This window comes from Macaca fascicularis, chromosome 9 (assembly GCF_037993035.2).
Source record: "Macaca fascicularis isolate 582-1 chromosome 9, T2T-MFA8v1.1".
In the NCBI taxonomy this organism is placed as follows: domain Eukaryota; kingdom Metazoa; phylum Chordata; class Mammalia; order Primates; family Cercopithecidae; genus Macaca; species Macaca fascicularis.
The window spans coordinates 51,180,681-51,202,448 of NC_088383.1; the positions used below are offsets into that span (position 1 = coordinate 51,180,681).

The 21,768-nt window shown below is 40.0% G+C and overlaps 1 protein-coding gene across 19 annotated transcripts in view; it reads left to right on the forward strand.

Annotated features, from left to right (window-relative positions):
* LOC107130780 (uncharacterized) overlaps window positions 1-21,768 on the forward strand; it is a 428,352-nt gene that overhangs the window by 368,159 nt on the left and 38,425 nt on the right. For 4 of the 19 annotated variants that reach the window (XR_012417609.1, XR_012417610.1, XR_010577925.2 and 1 more), the window contains one exon: window positions 14,410-14,554. The exons of 7 other annotated variants lie outside the window; for them this stretch is intronic. Coding sequence is in view for 2 of the 12 variants with exons in the window: in XM_074001478.1 (XP_073857579.1) it covers window positions 10,660-10,744 (85 nt within the window). In the remaining 10 variants the exon portion in view is untranslated. Of the gene's footprint in view, window positions 1-10,659; window positions 10,846-12,353; window positions 12,454-14,409; window positions 14,555-21,768 lie in introns of those variants that run through there. 8 more of the 19 variants (XR_012417599.1, XR_012417603.1, XR_012417602.1 and 5 more) reach the window with 5 other exon arrangements.

A 21,768-nucleotide genomic window follows, 5' to 3' on the forward strand; every position in this document is an offset into this window, starting at 1 on the left:
CTCCTAGTAGTTGCATTTCTAGTTTTGGAGAGTTATTCCCTTTGGGCCTGCCTGATATGACTGCTAAACCAGCTGGGTCAATTGTCCAATAATTGCAAAAATCTGGGTTGTCTCATGGAGCAAAGAAAACCTGTGAATAGAAAACCTGGAACCATTTGCTCTCTCATCTGCTGAAATGATATAATTTTTGGATAGTATTAAAATTGAGGCTTCCCTTCAAAGCCAAGTAGTTCAAGATGGTAAGAAGGCCACACCCTTGTGCAACAGAAAATGAGCCACTTTTTCTTCAAAGTCTTGGGGTCATACGAATCCCAGTGCTTCAGAATGAACTCCAGAGGAATGCAGGCTGAAGATAGTCTGGTACCCATCTAGAAAGATAAGTGAGAAAAAGGCATTCCATTTTAGTCTCCTTCCTTTCTTTTGGAATGACCCAAGCTGAAGGGGACAACAACGGGGGCATCCCTTCAACTGTTTCCTTCCTTGGTTCCCTGAGCCCCAGCGTCCATGAAAGGTGAATGCCACCATCACCCTCAGCCATGGATCCGGAGGAGTTAAGCAATGGGATTAGTCACACTCACCAATAAAACTTTAGTCCTCTCTTGGTGATTTCCCTTTGACTTTCTAGACTTCTGTGATCTGCATGACTTCCCAATAGATGGCTCTCAGGACAGATTATGTAACAGTTTTATGTGGGCAAGGCCTCTTAATGGAAGGAGATTACTGGGTTGCATTCTATATTTTGTTATTATACACCAGATTAAAGTATTTATTCTTATGCATTGGTTCTGGTTAACATCCATGCTACATAAAATTCCCTTATTAGTTAAGTATCTTTCTAATTGGAGGTAGAATAGGTGCCTTAAAAACCACAGGAACTGAATGTCAGTGCAGTTTTTCTGCTGATGGGAAATTATTGACACAAAATTTGGTTTTGGGAGAGATCTTCCTTCTCATTATTGAGTTTTCCCAGTCACAGATGGGGCCCAATACTTGGTTTATAGTTGAGGGGTGCATAACGAGAGTAGAATTGGGAAAGTACAGTATTTCAGCAAAGGCCTGACAAGATACCTCTTGGAGAAGATTCCTATTACACTAGGTGATGCTGTAGTAGGTCTTGAAATACCATGTGCTTTCCAGACAAAAGGCATAGAGAAAAAGATGTTCATTGGTTGGGGGAGGGAAGACCCTCTGTTCCTAGAAAAATCACAAAAGTGGCAATCCCTTAAGCTATATTCCCAGTTACTATGGCATTTGCTGATCTTGCCTAACAGGATTATTTCCCTTAACTGTAAAAATTATTGCAGCATTACATATAGAGAGTGAACAGGAGACATGGTGGTCATGGAGAGGAAAGAAAAAATATTTGATGCAAAAAATTGGAGATTCTGTTGCTGATGCCCAGTGGGCAGTAAGATGCAGGAAGAGTAACAGTCCAGAAGCCTTCAGGTAACCTTGGGATGTAGCCGTGGCCAGAAACTGTCAATTACCTCTGGATCTCTTTCAGCCCCACATGACAGCTAGGCTCTTTGTGAAAGTCACCCAGTTCAAAACAGAGCCAACATTCCCAGCACTTGAAGGCACTGGGGGATTTGCTCAGTAGTCCCCAGCAAGTCTGTCACCTGAGTCTTGAGAGTGGTGACAATCATAATGGTCTCTTAACTGGCCATCAAATGCCCCAGTTTTAAGTCTGATTTTACAATTTAAAATTGAGGACAGAAGGCCTCAAAATACAAGAAGAGAGTTGGGTCCACTCCTATACTTAACTCTTCTGATGAATCTACCTTGGATTCTGGATGAGCCCCACAATGAAACAGCCACATCTGGAGTAACACCCAAGATTCTTTGTCTTATGGCCATGGAAAACTAGGATGCAGACACACAAAGAGGGAGGGTAAGAGTGGAAGTTTAATAGGCAAATAAAGAGAATAGCTCTCTGCTGCAGAGAGTTGTCCTGGAAAAATGGGTTGCCTGTCCATGGCAAAATACAGAGGGTTTTAAAGATCAGCTGGTGAGAAGGCAGTGTCCGATTTACATAGAACATGAAAAACTGGTTAGATCAGGTGTGCTATTTGCATAGAAGGTGAATTTCTGGTTGCCCCATCCTAATCTTTTATTATGCAGGCAGGTTCTCTGCCTGAGCTGTGCCATGCTGCCCATTTCTTTGTTCCTGTAAACATGGTAATAAAAAGAGAGGATGGAGCCTCCATGCTGAACATGCATGCCCCCCAGGTAGCCCTTTTCTCTTGGCATAGCTGCCACAATTCCCACATGCAAGCTTCCAGCTTGCTTATCTATGTCTGCAGCTCAATTTCTCAGGCTGCTCTTTGTTAGAAAAGAAAATAATTTTCTGGGCTGCTTTCTGTTAGAAGGGAAGTTCTGTCAAGGACTCTTTAACCCTCATTATTTGCCTTCATAATTTCTTTCTACCTCATGTATCCATAAGATCACTTTGGGCCAGGCATGGTGGTTCATGTCTGTAATCCCAGCACTTTGGGAGGCTGAGGCAGGTGGATCACCTGAGATCAGGAGTTCAAGACCAACCTGGCCAACATGGTGAAATGCTGTATCTACTGAAAATACAAAAATTAGCTGGAAATGGTGTTGGGCACCTGTAATCTCAGCTACTCAGGAGGCTGAGGCAGGAAAATCACTTGAACCCCAGAGGTGGAAGTTGCAGTGAACTGAGATTGTGCTACTATACTCCAGTCTGGGTTACAAGAGTGAAACTCTACTTCAAAAAATAATCACTTTGACTGCAGTGTGGACAGTGCCTTGAAAGACAACAGAGGAGCAGAGTCAGGGAGATCACTTCAGTAGCTATTGTCATATTGGATACAAAATAATAATCAAAAAGTAATCGCTTTGACTGCAGCGTGGACAATGCCTTTAAAGACAACAGAAGAGTAGAGTCAGGGAGATCACTTCAGTAGTTATTGTCATATTGGATACCAAATATTTTAAATACTGAAATCTGGTAAAAATTGTGGATTGAGAAAGGCAAATGCTCAAGGAATTTTTATACAATTTAAGATACAATAAAGCTATGGGAAAACTAAAAATTGTCAGAATATTAAGCCCATGGAATACTATGCAGACATAAAGAAGAATGAAATTATGTCCTTTGCAGAAACAGGAATGGAGCTGGAGATTGTATTACTTAGCAAACAAATGCAGAAACAGAAAGCCAAATACCACATCTTCTCAAATATAAGCGGGAGCTAAATGTTAACAGAGAGACACATAAAGGGGAACAAGAAGCACTTGGACTTATCAGAGGGTGGAGAGTGGGATGAGAGGGAGGATCAGGAAAAAAGAGGGTACTAGGCTTAATACATGAGGTGATACAATAATCTGTGCAACAAATCACCATGACACTAGTTTACCTATATAACAGACCTGCACATGTAGTCCTGAAAAAATAAAAGTTAAATAAAGGAAGAAAGAATAGGACAGCGAAACTAAGCACACTGTTACAAAATTTAAAAAAATTAAAATATTAGAATGTGTTTCCAACCAGAATGTCTCAATGAAAACAATTTTGATGAAATGTTGCCTAAGATGAAGACAAAATATTTACTGTCTTGGCAATGTGAAAGTCATTCCTGACTTGAGTGGAGTTGTAGTTGTAGAGGTCACTAAGAAGTTGTTTGAAAAATAAATCACTGAAAGAATTTCTGTTTCCAGCAATAAGGCAAACTAGACAACCTAAAAACTATCCTAATTAAAATTACCTAAAATGAATACCTGAGTCCACAAGACAGTGAGGAAAATCTTTAGGAGTCAGAAATATAATGGAAACCTTAAAACGTAAAGCTCAAACAGGCTGCCTTGGAGAAGTTAGCCTGTCTCAATAATGCATGAACTTTGGTTTTAATGTTCAAAATAAAAAGACTTCATGCTTCTAATGAATGGAAGGTTGAAACTGATCAGACAGTGTTCATATGACTGAGACTTTCAAAGGGGTACACTTTTAGTGGAAGGGTAGAACATTTAATAACAACAACAAAAACACAAACGCACATGCACACAAATCACAAAACCCAAAACCACAGCACTGGGAGACAATAATAAAGTGTGTCCAATTTGTTCTATACTATGGAAAGGAGGGAAAAAGTATACTATTAAAATGTATAGCCAAACAGACTTGCATTCAAATAGATTGAGGGTTTGAATTTACACTATGTGCCTGGTTTGATAAATTCCAAACATTAAATTAACGTAAGGAGTCAATAAATCAACATAGGTGGTAGAGTAAACACAAAACCTCTCTTAAAGGGACATATCCTCAACCCAGGCTGAAACATAAATTTACAATCCAAAATAAGAAAACATGAAAGGAACCAATCCCTATGATGACAAATTAACAGATAAAAACATTTAGACAGCCCTACAAGGGTCTTAGAAAACAGAAATGCAAACAAAGAGTATGAGATAAGTATTTTCAATGATTAAGGACCTAAGAGGAGGAATTTTTAAAATATGAGAAAGAAACAACACTCTATATAAAAGAGAGGAACCCAGAATATCTTCTTGTAGTAGGCAGAATTCTCAAGAAACCCCCAGTTCCCTATCCCCAGGTAATTCAATGAAACACGAATGTAGGTTCTGCTGTGAAGGGACTTTGCAGATTGAATTAAGGTTACTTGTCAGCTGACTTTAAAATAAGTAAATTATCCTGCATTATCTGATTATCTGGGCAGATCCAATGTAATCACATGAGCCTTCAAAAGCAGAAGGGGAAGATAGAAAGCCAGTGGAAGATGTGGCAAAAGAGAAAATAAGAGACATGCATCAGAAGGGGAAGTCAGATAAATTCTAAGTATGAGATGGATTAAACTCATCTTTGGTAGTTTGAAGATGTAGGGATACATGCAAAGTCCTTATAAAAGCCTCTAGGAACTAAAAGTGTCCCCTGTCCTACAGCTGAGAGCTAGTAAGGAATGGTTACCTCAGTTCTATAAATGCAAGAAAGGCAATGGATTCTGCTAACAGCATAAATGCACTTGGAAGACGTTACTTTCCAGAGTCTTCTGATAAGAACCCAGCTGACCAACACCTGATTTCAGACTTATGTAATGTTTTCTTGTAGAATGTTTTCAAGGAGTTTTAGAACTTTGCTCTGAAATTCTCATTTTACTTAGAAATTACTTATGCTTGCTCAGCAAACATTGTGTATACTTGAGAACTCTTGAGATAAAAGAAAGCCTATAAGTTGTTTCTAAATATGATAAACTTATCGTGCTTCCTAAGCTTAACAGTTATTACAAATGATACTCATTTTACAATGTTTTAAGTATTTCTTTATTTCATTATGCAGAGGTTTCCTGCTGCCCAATTTTTGGAGCCTATAAATATATTTTCTTCAGGTCTCAAATAATGTTGTAGGCCCTTAAAACTCTAGTAGGTTCTGAGCCCGGTGCTTAAACCATGTGAAAGATAGAACATTCCTGTGGCTGCCTTAGTCACATATAGTGGTTGTATATACACCTGCAGTAAAATCAGCCTGCTATCCCCACATATTCACAATTTTAAGCTTATTGTATACAGTGCTTTTTGTGTTGTTGACTGATGATATTTTAGTGGCTAGCATAGGGGCTATAAAATGAATGCTTAATAAACCTACTTACTTAAAATAATCAAAAACCCACAACTTCAACTATATGTCATAGTCTTCTTCCTAAACTATCCATTGAAATTATATTTGTAAAGCCTCTCAAAATTTTTGGATTCTCTTTAACAACAAAAAAATTGCTTTATCTTTATTGTGTTAAAAGATGGTACAAATAAACAAAATATAAAACCATACACAAGGTGATAATCTCTATAAGTGTTTGACTTCTACATATTTGTTTCATTAGGAGTTAGTTACGAATTTCTTTCTAAGCCTTTATAGAATCATACTCAGAATATTCTAGACGTTCCATATCTTTAATACAGTAATGGCTTTCTAGTACTCTGAAAATCGCTCTCAGGCCCAGGGAAATTTTCTGTGGTGGTATAGAGATTTTAACAAAGTGCACTCTAACAGCATCTTAACATATGTGATGAAACAAAAACTATGAACAAGGTTAGCTGTTATATGCAGGAAAGGGCAGGCAGACTGATGTTCATGAGCAATTAGCAACGTAAGCAGCAATATTTGTTCCAAAAGTTCACACGATCCTTCTCAACCCCAGCAGAAAATATTAATTAATTAAAAGCAACCCCTAGATATGCTCAAGTGGGATTAAGAAGATTTAAATGAATAATAACATGAATTATTTCACATGCAAACCTTCATGTGAGATACTCATTCTTGGGAACAATAATTGGATCTGAAATCCAAAGGCCTAGCTTTAACTCCTCTGTGGAATCCTGCTAAACCTGGACCTTTCCACCTTAAGATAATAATGCTATGACATTGATTTTGTGCGCATGGGTAGTTTTGCTCACTTCTAAACCCAATAAAACCCACAGTCTTACCCAGGGACAGACCCAGTGACCCAGAAAAATCAGATTTCATGCGGCCACTGAAAGAGTGCAACTTAAATCTGAGAATAACCAAAATGCTTAAAACTCAGCATGTTGTGCTCCCATCGAAAAGCAAGATGGGGGAAAAAATGTATAAATAGAAAGAAAAACAGGGAAAGGGACAAGGAGAATTTGTGTTCTGTAAGTATCGGGATGAAGCTCCCTACCTCTTTCCATTGCTGTTCCACAGCACTGCTTTTGCCAGGACTGGAGACTTGATTTCCAGCTCTTGAACCTCCTCCAGCAATGCCGTTTTGCAGATGTGCTTGGCCTTGTATTATGAGGAAAAAACAAAAAGAACATGACATAAGAACTTGACACAGCTGAAAAGAGAGGTTACTCCCATCTCAGGCCATACCGAAATGCCCTTTGATAGAGGTCGAGGCTTCAGAAGTGGTGTAGCATGTACAGTCTCCATGCATGACTTGTAATCCATCTCCAGAGCCTGGAGGCATCCCAAGTGCTGCAGACCAGACCCAGACAATAAACATCAAGAGTCACCACCACCCCAAAAAGAACTAGAAGTCTGTAGATCTACTGAAGTCTGTAGATATACTGAGGAACCCAGTCATTCAAAGACAGGTTGGGGTTCACAAAGACCCAGCGTCTTCCTCTAAAGCTTTTCTTTGCAGAATCTGAAAAGCCAGAAGATGCTTTAAATCCTCACCCTAGGGAAGAGACACTGGTTCCCTGGTCCCTGGTCTGATGGCAGTAAGAGAGTCTAGGAGTTAGCCAGTTTTCTCCCTCCCTTTTTCGTGTGAAAAGAGCCAGTGCCACAGCAGCCATGGACTTAGGATGCTAGAGTGCATGGTCTGGATGCAAAGCCTTTGACCTGAAATGTGGTGTCAACACAAATACAGAACACAGATTTTTCATCTTCCTCTGGTGATGACTCATCATTCGGGATCACACATATAGGCTCTGATGGCATACTACAACTTATGAAATAACCCTCAGCCTGGGAAGTTCACTGTTCTGGAACCGTAGGAAGTGTTCCTGTACCTTTTCTTTTCTGATTAAACTGATCAATACCTTACAATATTCAAATAATTGGCTAATCTCATGGTTTTTCCAAAATTGAGAGTGAACAACGCTAAAATTGATCTACTATTGAAAACAATCTAGGAGAAGAAGAGACATTTAACAAGATATAGATTATATAGGAGGAAAAAACTATAAAGAGAATAGGTTCATGATTTAGTAACACCTCAAGGTAAAAGCCTTTGCATTGGTTTAATTTCAACATAAACACATGTGAGAATCCTGCTGGGTAACAGAACTCAAAGATAGAATGAGAACAAAAACTGAGCACCTTTGCCTCAAAATAAAAAGTATCAGGAGGACGGGGCGCCAGTGGCTTATGCCTGTAATCCCAGCACTTTGGGGAGGCCAAGGTGGGCAGATTGCGAGGTCAAGAGATCAAGACCATCCTGGCCAACACTGTGAAATCCCATCTCTACTAAAAATATAAAACTTAGCTGGGTGTGGTGGTGCACGCCTATAGTCCCAGCTACTTGGGAGGCCGAGGCATGAGAATCACTTGAACCTGGGAGGCGGAGGTTGTAGTCAGCCGAGATTGTGCCACTGCACTCCAGCATGGGTGACAGTGGGAGACTCTATCTCAAAAAAAAAAAAAAAAAAAAAAAAGTGTCAGGAGAACATTCTGAAGACATGGGCCACTTCTGCAGAATCTCATCCTACCCCTACCCACCCTCCACTTTCAATAAAAGAAAGCATGTTAAGATAATATGAGTCATCTCCCGACATTGTGAGTTAATCCATCATGGAGTATTAGCACTGAGACACTGTATATGTGCCTGGAATCCTTTCCCCCAAAGTAAACAAGAGAAGGCCACACAGGCTTTAACACATAATACCTTGATTCCATCAAATAGTATTCTGTGACTCAGGATAGATTAAATACTGCAGGTCAAAGCAGAGCCTGTGGAATTTTAATTTAAACAATAAATGAGAAAATGTCTTTTGTTGGAAAAGAGACAGCCAAAAAGGATGTTAAAATATACCCTGTTTATTATGAAATATTTGGGAACTCAAACACTGCCTTTTATCTTATGGACTTCTGGAGCTAAACTGACAAGGCTACTGAGTGTGTTCCCCACCTGCTATGAGCCACCAGCTTGCACAGGTACCAGGAGAACATTCTGGCTACTCCTTAATAACTAGCATTTGTCTTTCTTCCAGGATACCTCTTCCTACCATCATCCTTCCTCTCCTTACCTCTGTACCCTTTCCCCTGCACAGGGGAAGAAAAGCACCCATTGTTGTCTCCTAATCTGGGAAAAAAGGAGGTTTCTGAGGAAGCTGAAATAGGGAGTCTGGGCCCTGAAAATCTACAGCGTGGCTACAGACCAAGAAAAAAAGAGAACCCGACCCACCATAGAAGCTGCCAGTTTCCACTTATTTAATACAAGGCCTCAGAGGGCAATGGTCTGAGCATCTCTATGCTCCCAGGCATTGTGCATGGTCTCAGTGGATGAAACTGCATTCATATCTTAGAGTTACTCAGCAATTTATTAATATTTCCACTAGGCTAGCCCCTGTGAGCTAGCCTGGAGACTTTGCTGCTATTAGGGATCACTGCATTGCAATGCTGGGGATGATTCACCTTCTTTCTGCATGTAGCACTTGAGTAGAAGAGGTGCTGATGATTTAAAACAGTGTTCTCAAGCATTTTTTATCTCATAAGACCTGAATTAGGAAAAAAAAAATGATTCTAAAATCTTTCTTGTTTAAAGTCTACATGAGAGTGGCCTAAAATTAATATTAATATTTATAGGTTATAAAGTGAGTTGTTAAGGATTAGCCACTGCCATGTCACTTAAGTCTCACCAGGAGTCAGGATTTTGTGTGTTCTGCATCACAACTTTGTAAGCCCCATTATCTGTAACTGGCTTATCCCCCAGTGGTCCAGGGCTTGCTTCTTCTAGCCCCCACGTCAAGAGGACAGATGATCACAGAATGGACAAAGTGGGCTTGTTGGCTACTGACACATGAGTATGAGACTTGTGACTTTTCAGATATACCTAAGAGGGTCTCCAGGTTGTTAGGGACTTTTAAAAGAAATAGATTGATTTGGGATTTTTACCTTCCATCTTTTTGTTTCAGAAACTTTTTTCCTGGACTCTTTTTGCATGCAAATATAGCCAGTCAAAGTGTTTAATTCTAAATGTGGATGAAAATGTGAATGTACTTCAAAATAAATTAGTTTAGTTAGAAAGTTAAAAAAAATCAAGGCCTATGTATATATAGAAATAGCTCATTACCTCTTATTTCCATTTAACTGCCTATCTGGGAGTATAAGAAGAAAATAAAGGCCAGGTGCAGTGGCTCACGCCTGTAATCCCTCCCCCCTCCCCCCGCCCCCAAGTACTCTGGGAGGCAGGAGTTCGAGACCAGCCTGGCCAATGTGGTGAAACCCCTTCTCTACTAAAGAATACAAAAATTAGCCAGATGTGGTGTCACATGCCCATAATCCCAGCTGCTCAAAAGGCTGAGGCAGGAGAATCACTGGAACCTGGGAGGCGGAGGTTGCAATGAACTGAGATTGTGCCACTATATTCAAGCCTGGGTGACAGAGTGAGACTCCATCAAAAAAATAAAATAAAATAAAATAAAATAAGGAAGGAAGGAAAAGAAAGTCATTCTAGAATTGGGGACTGTATTGTTTGAAGCATGGTAAAATACAGGAGATACAGTTGGATAAATGAAAATAGGGTTCTCTGTATTCAGTGATCTGGAGTTTATATTATTTTTATAAAGGAATACTAACAAATTTCTCCTAAATGAGAACTGGTACATGGTAGCTTACCTAAGAATGCTGTCATAGGCAAACATTTTCTGTGAACATAAAGTAAGGGATTTTAAAACAGTCCTGAGTAATTTAAACTTCATACTTCTAAGACAAATATTCATTAGCTAGGTATCACATATAATCAATCAATTATTTTCATAAAGGATAGGTTAGTTTGGTTCCTCATGAAAATTCTGGTTAAAAGGATAATAGTGTAGGCATTTTATGGAGTTCCAAATCTGGACTTAATTAGTGTAATAATAATGGATCTGCATCCAGAAAGTTGACTTGATGAAAAAAGTGACTGAATTACCTCATTCTGGTTCTCTTTCTTTCAGGATTCCAGGTCCTGAAATGCAAGTGAGAAACTGGGCAAAAAAAAATAGAGAAGGTGCAGAAAGATGGAGCAGCTCAGTTTCTTAAGTGCTCACAAAAATATATATGAAAAGGTAGACCTGCCTTGCACTGGAATTTAAAGCTCTTTCAAAAGAGTGATGGCCATGAAAATTTAAAACAAAACAAAATATCCGTAAGATTGACCAAAGGTGGCTGGGTGTGGTGGCTCACACCTGTAATCCCAGCAGTTTGGGAGGCTGAGGTGGGCGGATCACAAGGTCAGGAATTTGAGACCAATCTAGTCAACATAGTGAAACCCATCTCTACTAAAAATACAAAAAATTAGCAAGGTATGGTGATGTGTGCCTGGAATCCCAGCTACTCCAGAGATTGAGGCAGGAGAATTGCATGAACCCAAGAGGTGGAAGTGGCAGTGAACTGAGTTCATGCCATTGTACTCCAGCCTTGATGACAGTGAGAGACTCTATCTCAAAAAAAAAAAAAAAAAAAAAAAAAAAAAAAGGAAAGAAAGACTGGCAGAAGGCAAGATGAAAGAATAGCAGCATCACCTTGGAAGCTCCCTAATATCACCGTGTGTTGCCATCACAAAATAAGACCTTCAGCTGCTCCTCAAATGAAAGCCTGCTCCTCAAAATGAAGCTGCTCCCCAGTTCCCTCTCACTACTGTAAACCTATTCTGGGAACTTTAAGGTGCATATCATAGCATACTGCACCTCAGCAGATATTTGACAACTTATATCCAATGATGGGTGGTTGGGGACAGTCAGGATTAATATTTTTCTTCAGTGTATGGGAAGAAAAAATCAACATGTTTTCTAGAGCTGCAATTCAGAAAGATAAATCACAGTGAAGCACCGTAGCCTTCTCAGAGGAAAACAATTTACAACATGCCTTTTCTCCTTGGGAGAAGCATTTTAATTTACTTGCCTCAACAAATATTTTTGGCTTGGAGTATAATATGAGACATAATATGGGCCTCATGATCAAAGAAAAAATGCCCAAATAAACTCACCAAATTCTTGTTTTTGAGCAGAGGGGTGAGTGTAGTTTAAATATTAAATAGATATTACATATTGAGCATATATGTACTTTAGGCAAATATTGCAGGTGACAGTCAATATAAACTCCCTTCCCCTCTCCCCTCAATGAAACAAGACAAAAATGCCTTTCAGAATGTGCCTCTGGACTTCAGTAGGTGTCTTTCTGACTGAGTCCAGAGATGAGATGCTGTGGACTCCTGGAAATAGCTGAGTTTGGGGGCTGTGATGCCAGGCGGTGGGCAGAAGCTTGTTTCTGTGGGCAAGACTAATCCATGTTTATTTAAAACTGATTTATCTCTGCAAAACTGAACAAATTCAGGAAGGGAATATGTTGTGTCACAATTGGGCATATCAGCTGAAAGAGAAAATAACAGAACTAATATTTCATACAGTATATCCATTAGATTAAGAAAATAGTTTTTCTGTCTATAACTTTTTTATTTCCAAAGGATTCTGACTCTGCTATTTTCAGAACATGGTTTTACCAAAGAGAATGGAAGTAGTGGTCAATCAAAACATTTAAGAAATTAAAATGATTTAATTTTTATGAGCAGTTAAAAAACTTAGTGAATGGGTGAAAAAAAAACAAGAAAATGTGGCTGTAATATTCTTTCTCCCCTCTCTCTTTGCATTAGATATCATTGGCTGTCAAAATAATGCCAAAATGAAGACTTTCACAAAAGACATCCTTGACTGTCAGACAAGAAAAATTCTTAATGAGTGTAGGAAAAAATGGTGAGATAAAAATGAAATCTGATGTCTTTTCCTGGAATGATTGAATTAAAGTCTCAATTATCAACCTTGGGAACCCAAAATAATTGTGTTTGCCCAAAGTAAGGCTAAGCTCAGAGTCTCAAATTTTTTTTTGTTTGTTTGAGATGGAGTCTTGCTCAGCCGCCCAGGCTGGAGTGCAGTGGTATGATCTCAGCTCACTACAACCACCATCTCCTGGGTTCAAGCAATTCTCCCTTCTCAGCCTCCAGAGTAGCTGGGATTACAGGGACCAGACATTACACCTGGCTAAATTTTGTATTTTACTAGAGACAGGGTTTCACCATGTTGGCCAGGCTGGTCTTGAACTCCTGACCTCAGGTGATCCACCCACCTGAGCCTCCCAAAGTGCTAGGATTACAGATGCCACCGTGCCCAGCCCAGAGTCTCAATTTTCAAGGAAGTTGCCACCTATTTGCAGGAGAAATTGGGACCACCCAAAACAACAATCATTATTATGTTTTTCAAGCAGCCCCTCCTTTTGCTCATGGATAAAATTAAAATTTACATGATCTTGGAAATTAGCCACTGCATTTACTTTGTACACGAAATATCTTGGAAATAACATGTTTTAGAACATAAAAGCAAAAATTGAGTAGTATTTTCTATTTTACCTACATAAATAATGCCATCTTTGTGACTGATTTGCTCATAGATATGGGAGCTACCTCTCTAGAAGAATTTATTGTAAGTATTTCTATTTTGGGATATTTGGAAAAATGAAGAATACTTCACTCTTCTAATTTGAAATGCCTTAACCTATACACAGTTTTTCTCAAGCATGGGATGTGAAGCCAGGCCATATTTGTGACCTGTTATTAAGAATAAGGCTGCTATGAACAAGCTTCTACAAGTCTTTTTTTGTGGACATGTTTCCAATTTTTTTAAATGTAAACAACTGGAAGTGGGATTGCCCTGTTATTTGGAAAGACTATGATTAGCTTTATAAGAAACAGCCAAAGAGTTCTCCCAAGTGGCTGAGGACAAAGTAAATGCACATGCATTCCAGTTGCTTCAGGTCCTGGCCAGCATTTGGTATGGCATCTTTCTGATGTGAGCCACTCTAGCGGCTCACGGGGAAATGGGTTTTTGCATGAGATGGAACTACTCTGATGAACTTTCCCACCACCTATGAGCTATTTAAGACTAAACCTACATGACAGGGGTTGCTCTCTAATGACTCGCAGGACAGCCCAAGGTTACAAGCTTCAAAAAGAAGGCTGATCTGGAGGCAGTGAATTATCTCAACTGATTGTTCACAGTCAATTACAGATTCAACTCCTCCTTCTATTCTTTCCCTACTTCTCAATACTGCACCTGAGTAGCCTTTAAACACAATGTTTTTACTTAAAAAAAGAAGTTCCAGAAAGGAAATTTTGGAGCAAAAAAAGGTCTCCCTCTCCCTCCAGAACACAAATAATGAGGTGTGTTTTGTTTGAGTTGGTGGCAACATTTAAACTCTTATTTTTCCCCCAGGAGGTAAGGAGAAGACATTTTCCAATTTTCCCAAACAGGGTATTTGGAAGTAAAGTTCTGTGAGAGAAAGGCAAGACCCTTAAACCTGTCAAATGATTAACTAATTTTTCTTCTACAGATAGTGATTATTTGAATTTTCTATCTTTCTCTTTAGCATCCAAATTTAGAGACCAAATGGTTGGTCTAACCAAATAGTTATTTGGGGTCATCCAGAATGACCCCTTGCATTTCACTCTTCAGTAACTTCCTGAAGCTCTTATCTGCATGTAAAAACAGGGCATTTTCTACACCATTCTCCACAGGGTGTGATGTAAGAAATTGAGGCAGGGAAACAGCATATTGCTGCTGAAACATGTGACTCTATTTCAAGGTGAGAATAAAACAGGTTAAAACTGGTACTGTGTGGTTTAAAGATAAGCAGCTTGTACTGTCTTTTATTTTTAGAAACAACATAATTAAATACTGAAGACAATGTGAAGTCTCTATCTTCTCTGTTTTGGGGACAATTGTCTGGCAGGAGCCAGAGGAAGGGTTGCAAAGGCACCCAGATGCCACCCAGAGTTCCCAATGTGACTCTCCTCTGGCAGAGGTAAGACCACAGCTTCCAGAAACTATGCTCGGGGCCTGTGTGTCTGTGGCATATTGTTTATATTGTGTGTTTATAGGCAATTTTTACAATCACTATTTCTGGATTGCAATCCTCCAGATTTCTAGATTGCAACCCTCCTGAGACACTGTGCTGACACAGAAGTTATTCCTCTTCCCGAAAAGAAAAATTAGAGGTCTAACCACCACAAAACCCCTGATAATTCAGAATATTAGCATCAATGTCAGAGCACAGTATTTAGGACAGATACTGATAAAGATAGGACAGATGACTACCTTGCCTTGTCACCACCTGAGTGAGGAGCCCATAAAAGATGAATTCACTCCCCATGGTTATGGCCTGTTGGCCTCTGCATTTGGAAGGTGCAAGGACCCAGGACTGGGTTGAGGCACAGATAGAGCTGTTTTCTTGGCCCTGCAGAGCAAAGCCCTGGAATGGATAAATACCATTTCATTTCATTCATTCGCTGTTGGCTGTAGTACCTGAACACATGCCCTGTGGCATCATCTGTGAGTTACCCACACTTCCCACGACAGATGCATAGGGAGGAGGTACTTTACTTACCCCTCCTGTGACAGAAAAGGATGAAGTCAAGGGTCTGGTGGAGGCACCACTAAGAAAGGGCATCTGAAAGGACCAGAGTGACCAGCAAGTATTTTTTTGCAAGGCTGAGGAGCTGAGAGCTTCCATAAAAGGCTGGACTACACAGTGGTGAAAAGCATCATTTGGGTTACCATATGGGCTGCCATAAAACATACCAGAGACTTGGTGACTTAAACCACAGATAGTCATATTTTCACAGTCCTGGAGGCTGGAAGTCTGCAATTAGGGTGCCAGCATGGTCAGGTTCTGGTGAGGGCCTCTTTCCATCTCACTGTGTGCTCTTTCTTGTGCATGGAGAGAGAGAGCATGTGTGAGCCCTCTACTATCCTTTCTTAGAAGGGCACTAATCCCATAATAAGGGCTCCACCCTCCTGACCTCAGCTAACCCTAATTATCTGCCCAAGGTTCCAATCTCAATACCATCACATTGGTGGTTAGGGCTGTAATATTGGGATATGGGGAATGACACAAACATTCAATCCAAATCAAGCATGTTTACACTGTTGGGACTCCAATCCCACCTTTGCCATTGAGTCATTTCTTAACCACTGTGCCTCAGTTTTGTCCTCTGTAAAAAGGAAAATAAACCTTGTAGGGATACTGTGAGACTTAAATTAATTACTAAATGTAACAAACTATACAAGTTCTTGGTACATGGTAAGTGCCATACGTATTACCTATAACTAACTGACTTTTTACACTATGAACCATAACCACAATTCTTATTTAAAAATCTTGGACGAGGCCAACGTGTGAAATGTGACGATTTCTGAATGAGTTTTGAGAAGAAACTGACTCTCAAAGAGTTCAACTTTCTCCTGCTTTCAGAAGGCCTACACACCACTCTTCTCAGAGAGGTAGAAGGGTTGAGCTGTGCTATGGAACTCTAAGATTACACTGGGAACAGATTGCTGATCGGTGACAGACAGCAAGTGTTAATAGTGATGTTGGTGCTAAGAGAAAGCTGACATCTCTTCATCATGCTCCAATACAACCATCATTCCCTTGTGCCCAATGCCCATTGACTGCCTTCTATTTTAATTAATTGATGCAGATAAACTTTCTCTTACAATGAGGTGGCAAGCCATGCTTCTTATCTCCACAGAACATCACTCAGGACACACTCAGATATTGCTCTTTGATCATGAAGGATGTTCACCAGCAATTTAGTGCCCAAATAGACAAGAGAAAAGGGGTGATGATCGCTCATGAAAAGTGTTGTTCACATAGCTGCATATCAAACTGCTGAACTGGGTGCCTGCCTGAGTCAGGGCCCCAGGAAGAAGCGGGTGATTCTCAGCCTAAGTTGTGCTTCAGAGCCTCAGCTCTTTCTGCAGGGCTGGGGAGGGAATGAGGCCACCTCTATTACACAGAGTGGAACTGTCCAGGCCATTTGCTTATCTTATCCTTATCACTGAGAAAAGAAATTTCAGAGCTGGCAGTCCTGAGAACATCTTGGCACTCAGGCTTTTCTGTAGCCTCCCAGATGGCAGGAATCATAAACTGGAGACAACCAGTCATTGTTGCTGCTGCTGATAAAGACTCCTCCCACCCCAATGGTGAGCCCTACAGGTGCTAAAGACAAGTGGTCACCCACAGGGCCTAACGGCAGTGACTCTGGGAGGGACAGGGTCCCCAGCCTCTACTTTTCTACATGGAATTAATGAAAATGTACAGAATAGAAGTCACAGAATGTGTATACACACGAACATATCCTGAATATGAGCTATTTTATCTCACTGAAAAGTTCCTATCTAGCACTTATTGGGGCATTCAGAATACTTTTAAAAATGGTAGTATGACCTGAAGATTCATGGATCCTAAATTAGAGTACTACCTTTGGGTAGTTGCTTTAAGCCAAATGATCAAGAAGATCAAGATACATCTTCCTGGATCTTCAATCTCACCCAAAGATTTGGAGAACATATCATTTTATATTAAAACCAATAACAGAATACAATTTTCAGAATACATTTGAATAATTTATTTTACCTAAAAGCAGAGTCTTTAAATAAATATCATTGTTGAGATGTAATGCCATAGGATACATACTGGGGCGTCTTCTCTTTCTCTTACCCTATTAGAGGCATTTCAGGGCAAGTTTGTGGAGCATGGAATTAACAGTCATCAGTGCACTGCTGGGTTTAAAAATGATTTACATCAATCAGCGGAGGACCTCCACTGGTGATGTCAGCAGGAGCTGAGGATGTTCAGGTAGACATGGAAGGCTTTGAATCACCAACCTTGAATAACATTATGACTGTGCTTATAGCCAGGCTTCCCTTGCTTGTGGTCATTGCTGTGGATCAAGGTTGTTTTGCCTTCCATGCAGTGGATTTGCTGAGGTGCTTTTCAAGCTGTATCTCAGAATTGAGATGTATGAGAATGGCTCACAGGAGGGAAGAGATGTCCTCTTGGGGACATGGCCATTGGCTTTCTTGGCCTCACTGAATAGCAGTGCAAATAGACTGGGGGAGGAGAGGGGCAGGACTCACAGGGATGGTCTCAGCAGTGGAGCATGGTGGCAAAGAGGGAGGACTTAAGATTCAGATGGACCTTGCTTGGAACTGTGCTTCTGTGCCTTAGACTGCAACACTTAAAAGGTTAATTAACCCCTCTGTGCCTCGCTTTCCCCCTCTGTAAAACCAAGACAGCAGTAGAACCTGCCTCACAGGGCTGCCCTGCCTAGCATAGTTAGCTGTGCTCCTACTTCCACACGTTCCATTTCACCAGAAACCCAAGAAGCCATGGAACAAAACCTTCAAAACTGAGCATTTGCTTCTTCCTTCCTCAAATTCTACTTCTCCACCCACAAATATCTGTACAGTGCCTTGCACTGATCTTAAAACAATTCTGGCTGTAAAATCACTTAGCTGGAGCCAATAAGATAAGAGGCTAGAACACTGTACCAGGAATCTGACCCCTGCAGGCTGGCCATGATCCATCCCTCAGGCAGCCTTCCCAGGGCAGAAAAATCCAGGGAGCTGCTTAATGAGACATTTCCCCTAATGTTTTCTTCAACTCTGACAACTGCAACTGAAATTTAGCAGCAGCTTGTAGCCCCCCAAAATTCATTCTCTTTCTCCTTCTCTCCTTCCGTCCCTCCCTCCCTCTTGCTGTTACTCTTTTTACTGCCTTTACGCACCAAACATCAGTGCTTTTTTTTTTTTTTTTAATAGAATGATGTTCTTGGGGGAGAAAAGATTTAATAAATATATCATTGTAATCCCAATGAAAACCGTAATGAAAATGGAAAAAATGTCCACATTTAAAAGTTAAAATAATTCTATCTACTTTTAACATTGATTGATTTCTTTTTTTTTTTTATTATTATACTTTAAGTTCTAGGGTACATGTGCATAACGTGCAGGTTTGTTACATATGTATACCTGTGCCATGTTGGCATGCTGCACCCGTCAACTCGTTAGCACCCATCAACTCGTCATTTACATCAGGTATAACTCCCAATGCAATCCCTTCCCCCTCCCCCCTCCCCGTGATAGGCCCCAGTGTATGATGTTCCCGTTCCTGAGTCCAAGTGATCTCACTGTTCAGTTCCCACCTATGAGTGAGAACATGCGGTGTTTGGTTTTCTGTTCTTGCAATAGTTTGCTGAGAATGATGGTTTCCAGCTGCATCCATGTCTCTACAAAGGACATGAACTCATCCTTTTTGATGGCTGCATAGTATTCCATGGTGTATATGTGCCACATTTTCTTAATCCAGTCTGTCACTGATGGACATTTGGGTTGATTCCAAGTCTTTGCTATTGTGAATATGCCGCAATAAACATACGTGTGCATGTGTCTTTATAGCAACATGATTTATAATCCTTTGGGTATATACCCAGTAATGGGATGGCTGGGTCATATGGTACATCTAGTTCTAGATCCTTGAGGAATCGCCACACTGTTTTCCACAATGGTTGAACTAGTTTACAATCCCACCAACAGTGTAAAAGTGTTCCTATTTCTCCACATCCTCTCCAGCACCTGTTGTTTCCTGACTTTTTAATGATTGCTATTCTAACCGGTGTGAGATGGTATCCCATTGTGGTTTTGATTTGCATTTCTCTGATAGCCAGTGATGATGAGCATTTTTTCATGTGTCTGTTGGCTGTATGAATGTCTTCTTTTGAGAAATGTCTATTCATATCCTTTGCCCACTTTTCAATGGGGTTGTTTGTTTTTTTCTTGTAAATTTGTTTGAGTTCTTTGTAGGTTCTGGATATTAGCCCTTTGTCAGATGAGTAGATTGCAAAGATTTTCTCCCATTCTGTAGGTTACCTGTTCACTCTGATGGTAGTTTCTTTTGCTGTGCAGAAGCTCTTTAGTTTAATTAGGTCCCATTTGTCAATTTTGGCTTTTGTTGTCCTTGCTTTTGGTGTTTTAGACATGAAGTCCTTGCCCATGCCTATGTCCTGAATGGTATTACCTAGGTTTTCTTCTAGGGTTTTTATGGTATTAGGTCTAACATTTAAGTCTCTAATCCATCTTGAATTAATTTTCGTATAAGGAGTAAGGAAAGGATCCAGTTTCAGCTTTCTACTTATGGCTAGCCAATTTTCCCAGCACCATTTATTAAATAGGGAATCCTTTCCCCATTTCTTATTTTTCTGAGGTTTGTCAAAGATCAGAGGCTGTAGATGTGTGGTATTATTTCTGAGGACTCTGTTCTGTTCCATTGGTCTATATCTCTGTTTTGGTACCAGTACCATGCTGTTTTGGTTATTGTAGTCTTGTAGTATAGTTTGAAGTCAGGTAGCGTGATGCCTCCAGCTTTGTTCTTTTGACTTAGGATTGTCTTGGCAATGCGGGCTCTTTTTTGGTTCCATATGAACTTTAAAGCAGTTTTTTCCAATTCTGTGAAGAAACTCATTGGTAGCTTGATGGGGATGGCATTGAATCTGTAAATTACCTTGGGCAGTATGGCCATTTTCACGATATTGATTCTTCCTATCCATGAGCATGGTATGTTCTTCCATTTGTTTGTGTCCTCTTTTATTTCACTGAGCAGTGGTTTGTAGTTCTCCTTGAAGAGGTCCTTTACATTCCCTAGTAAGTTGGATTCCTAGGTATTTCATTCTCTTTGAAGCAATTGTGAATGGAAGTTCATTCATGATTTGGTTCTCTGTTTGTCTGTTACTGGTGTATAAGAATGCTTGTGATTTTTGCACATTAATTTTGTATCCTGCGACTTTGCTGAAGTTTCTTATCAGTGATTTATTTCTTTTATAAAATGAATAATGTTACAACCACTATTACCATGCCTTCCTTCCACCAGCAGTCTTTGAACAGTTTTTGCACGTCAACCTCTTGGTTATTTCTCAGAGACATAAATATGAAGAAAGCACATTCCCCAAGGCTTGCTGATAGGCACAGGTTCTACATGTTTGCCAGAATGGGATGTGTATCCTAGAGTAGTGATTCATTTATACACACACACTTCTGAGTGCACAAGAGGATTCACCAGCACACCCTGCAATCACTCCAAACTTCCAAAAAAAGTTTTCCAAATCATAAACACATACAAATTTAGTCTAAAATCAAACCTCACTTTCTCCTCCTTTTCCCTAGTACTTCCTACTTTCATCAATGACGCACTGCCCCCAGGCGTAAGTGAGACGTGGGTCTTTGTTTCAGTTTCTACTCTCTTCTATCCACACCTCTTCCTGGGTACTCCCACATAGATTATTTCAAAACCCTTCTGATAGAGATACTAATTATTCCCATTTCACAGATGAAGAAAATAAGGCTCAGGGGTTCAACCCAATGTCATATAGTAAAGGGCCCAGGCAAGATTTGAATCCAGGTCTCTCCAATGCTAGAGTCAGTGACTGTTTCATGGATATCGTATTTTTATTTTTAAATACAATTTTTATGAAAGACAGAGTCTAGCTATATTGCCCAAGCTGGAGGGAAGTGGCTATTCACAGGTGTGATTCAACTACCAATCAGCATGGGAGTTTTGATCGGATCTGTTTCTGACCTGCGCTTGTTCACCCCTCCTTAAGCAACCTGGTGGTTCCCTGTTCCCAGGAGTTCATCATATTGATGTCGAGCTTAGTGGAGATACCCTTTCAGTGTGACATTCTACAGCCCAGAACTCGGCTCAAACAATCCTCCTGCAGACCTATATGCTTAGCAGACAATGGCTTTACTTTCTACTTCATAATTTGCTAATATTATGATTTGCTCTCATTTTAATAATTTTTATTTTAATGAATTGCAAGCCCTACAATTTGTATAAAATGGCTTCAATTTTTAGCCCAGCAATCCTAGTCTGGCTTTACCTCATATACATTAATTATTTTACCATATTCCTGACCATTTTTCTATTTTGCTTAAAATGTAACAGTTTAAAATGATAAATGTAATAATTGGACTGTTTGCAAAGAATGTTGTTGCTATTCCTCCAGCACACTGCAGCTGTGCTATGTGAGCAACCAGTCATGTATCCTTACTCAATAAAGCAAAAGCTGCTGTATCCTGGTGCTCAGTTAATAAGCAACACAGAGCTCATTCATAAATAGAAGATTGGGAATCTAAACTGTCCATCACATTTTATTGGATTTCATGGGCCCTCACTATTCC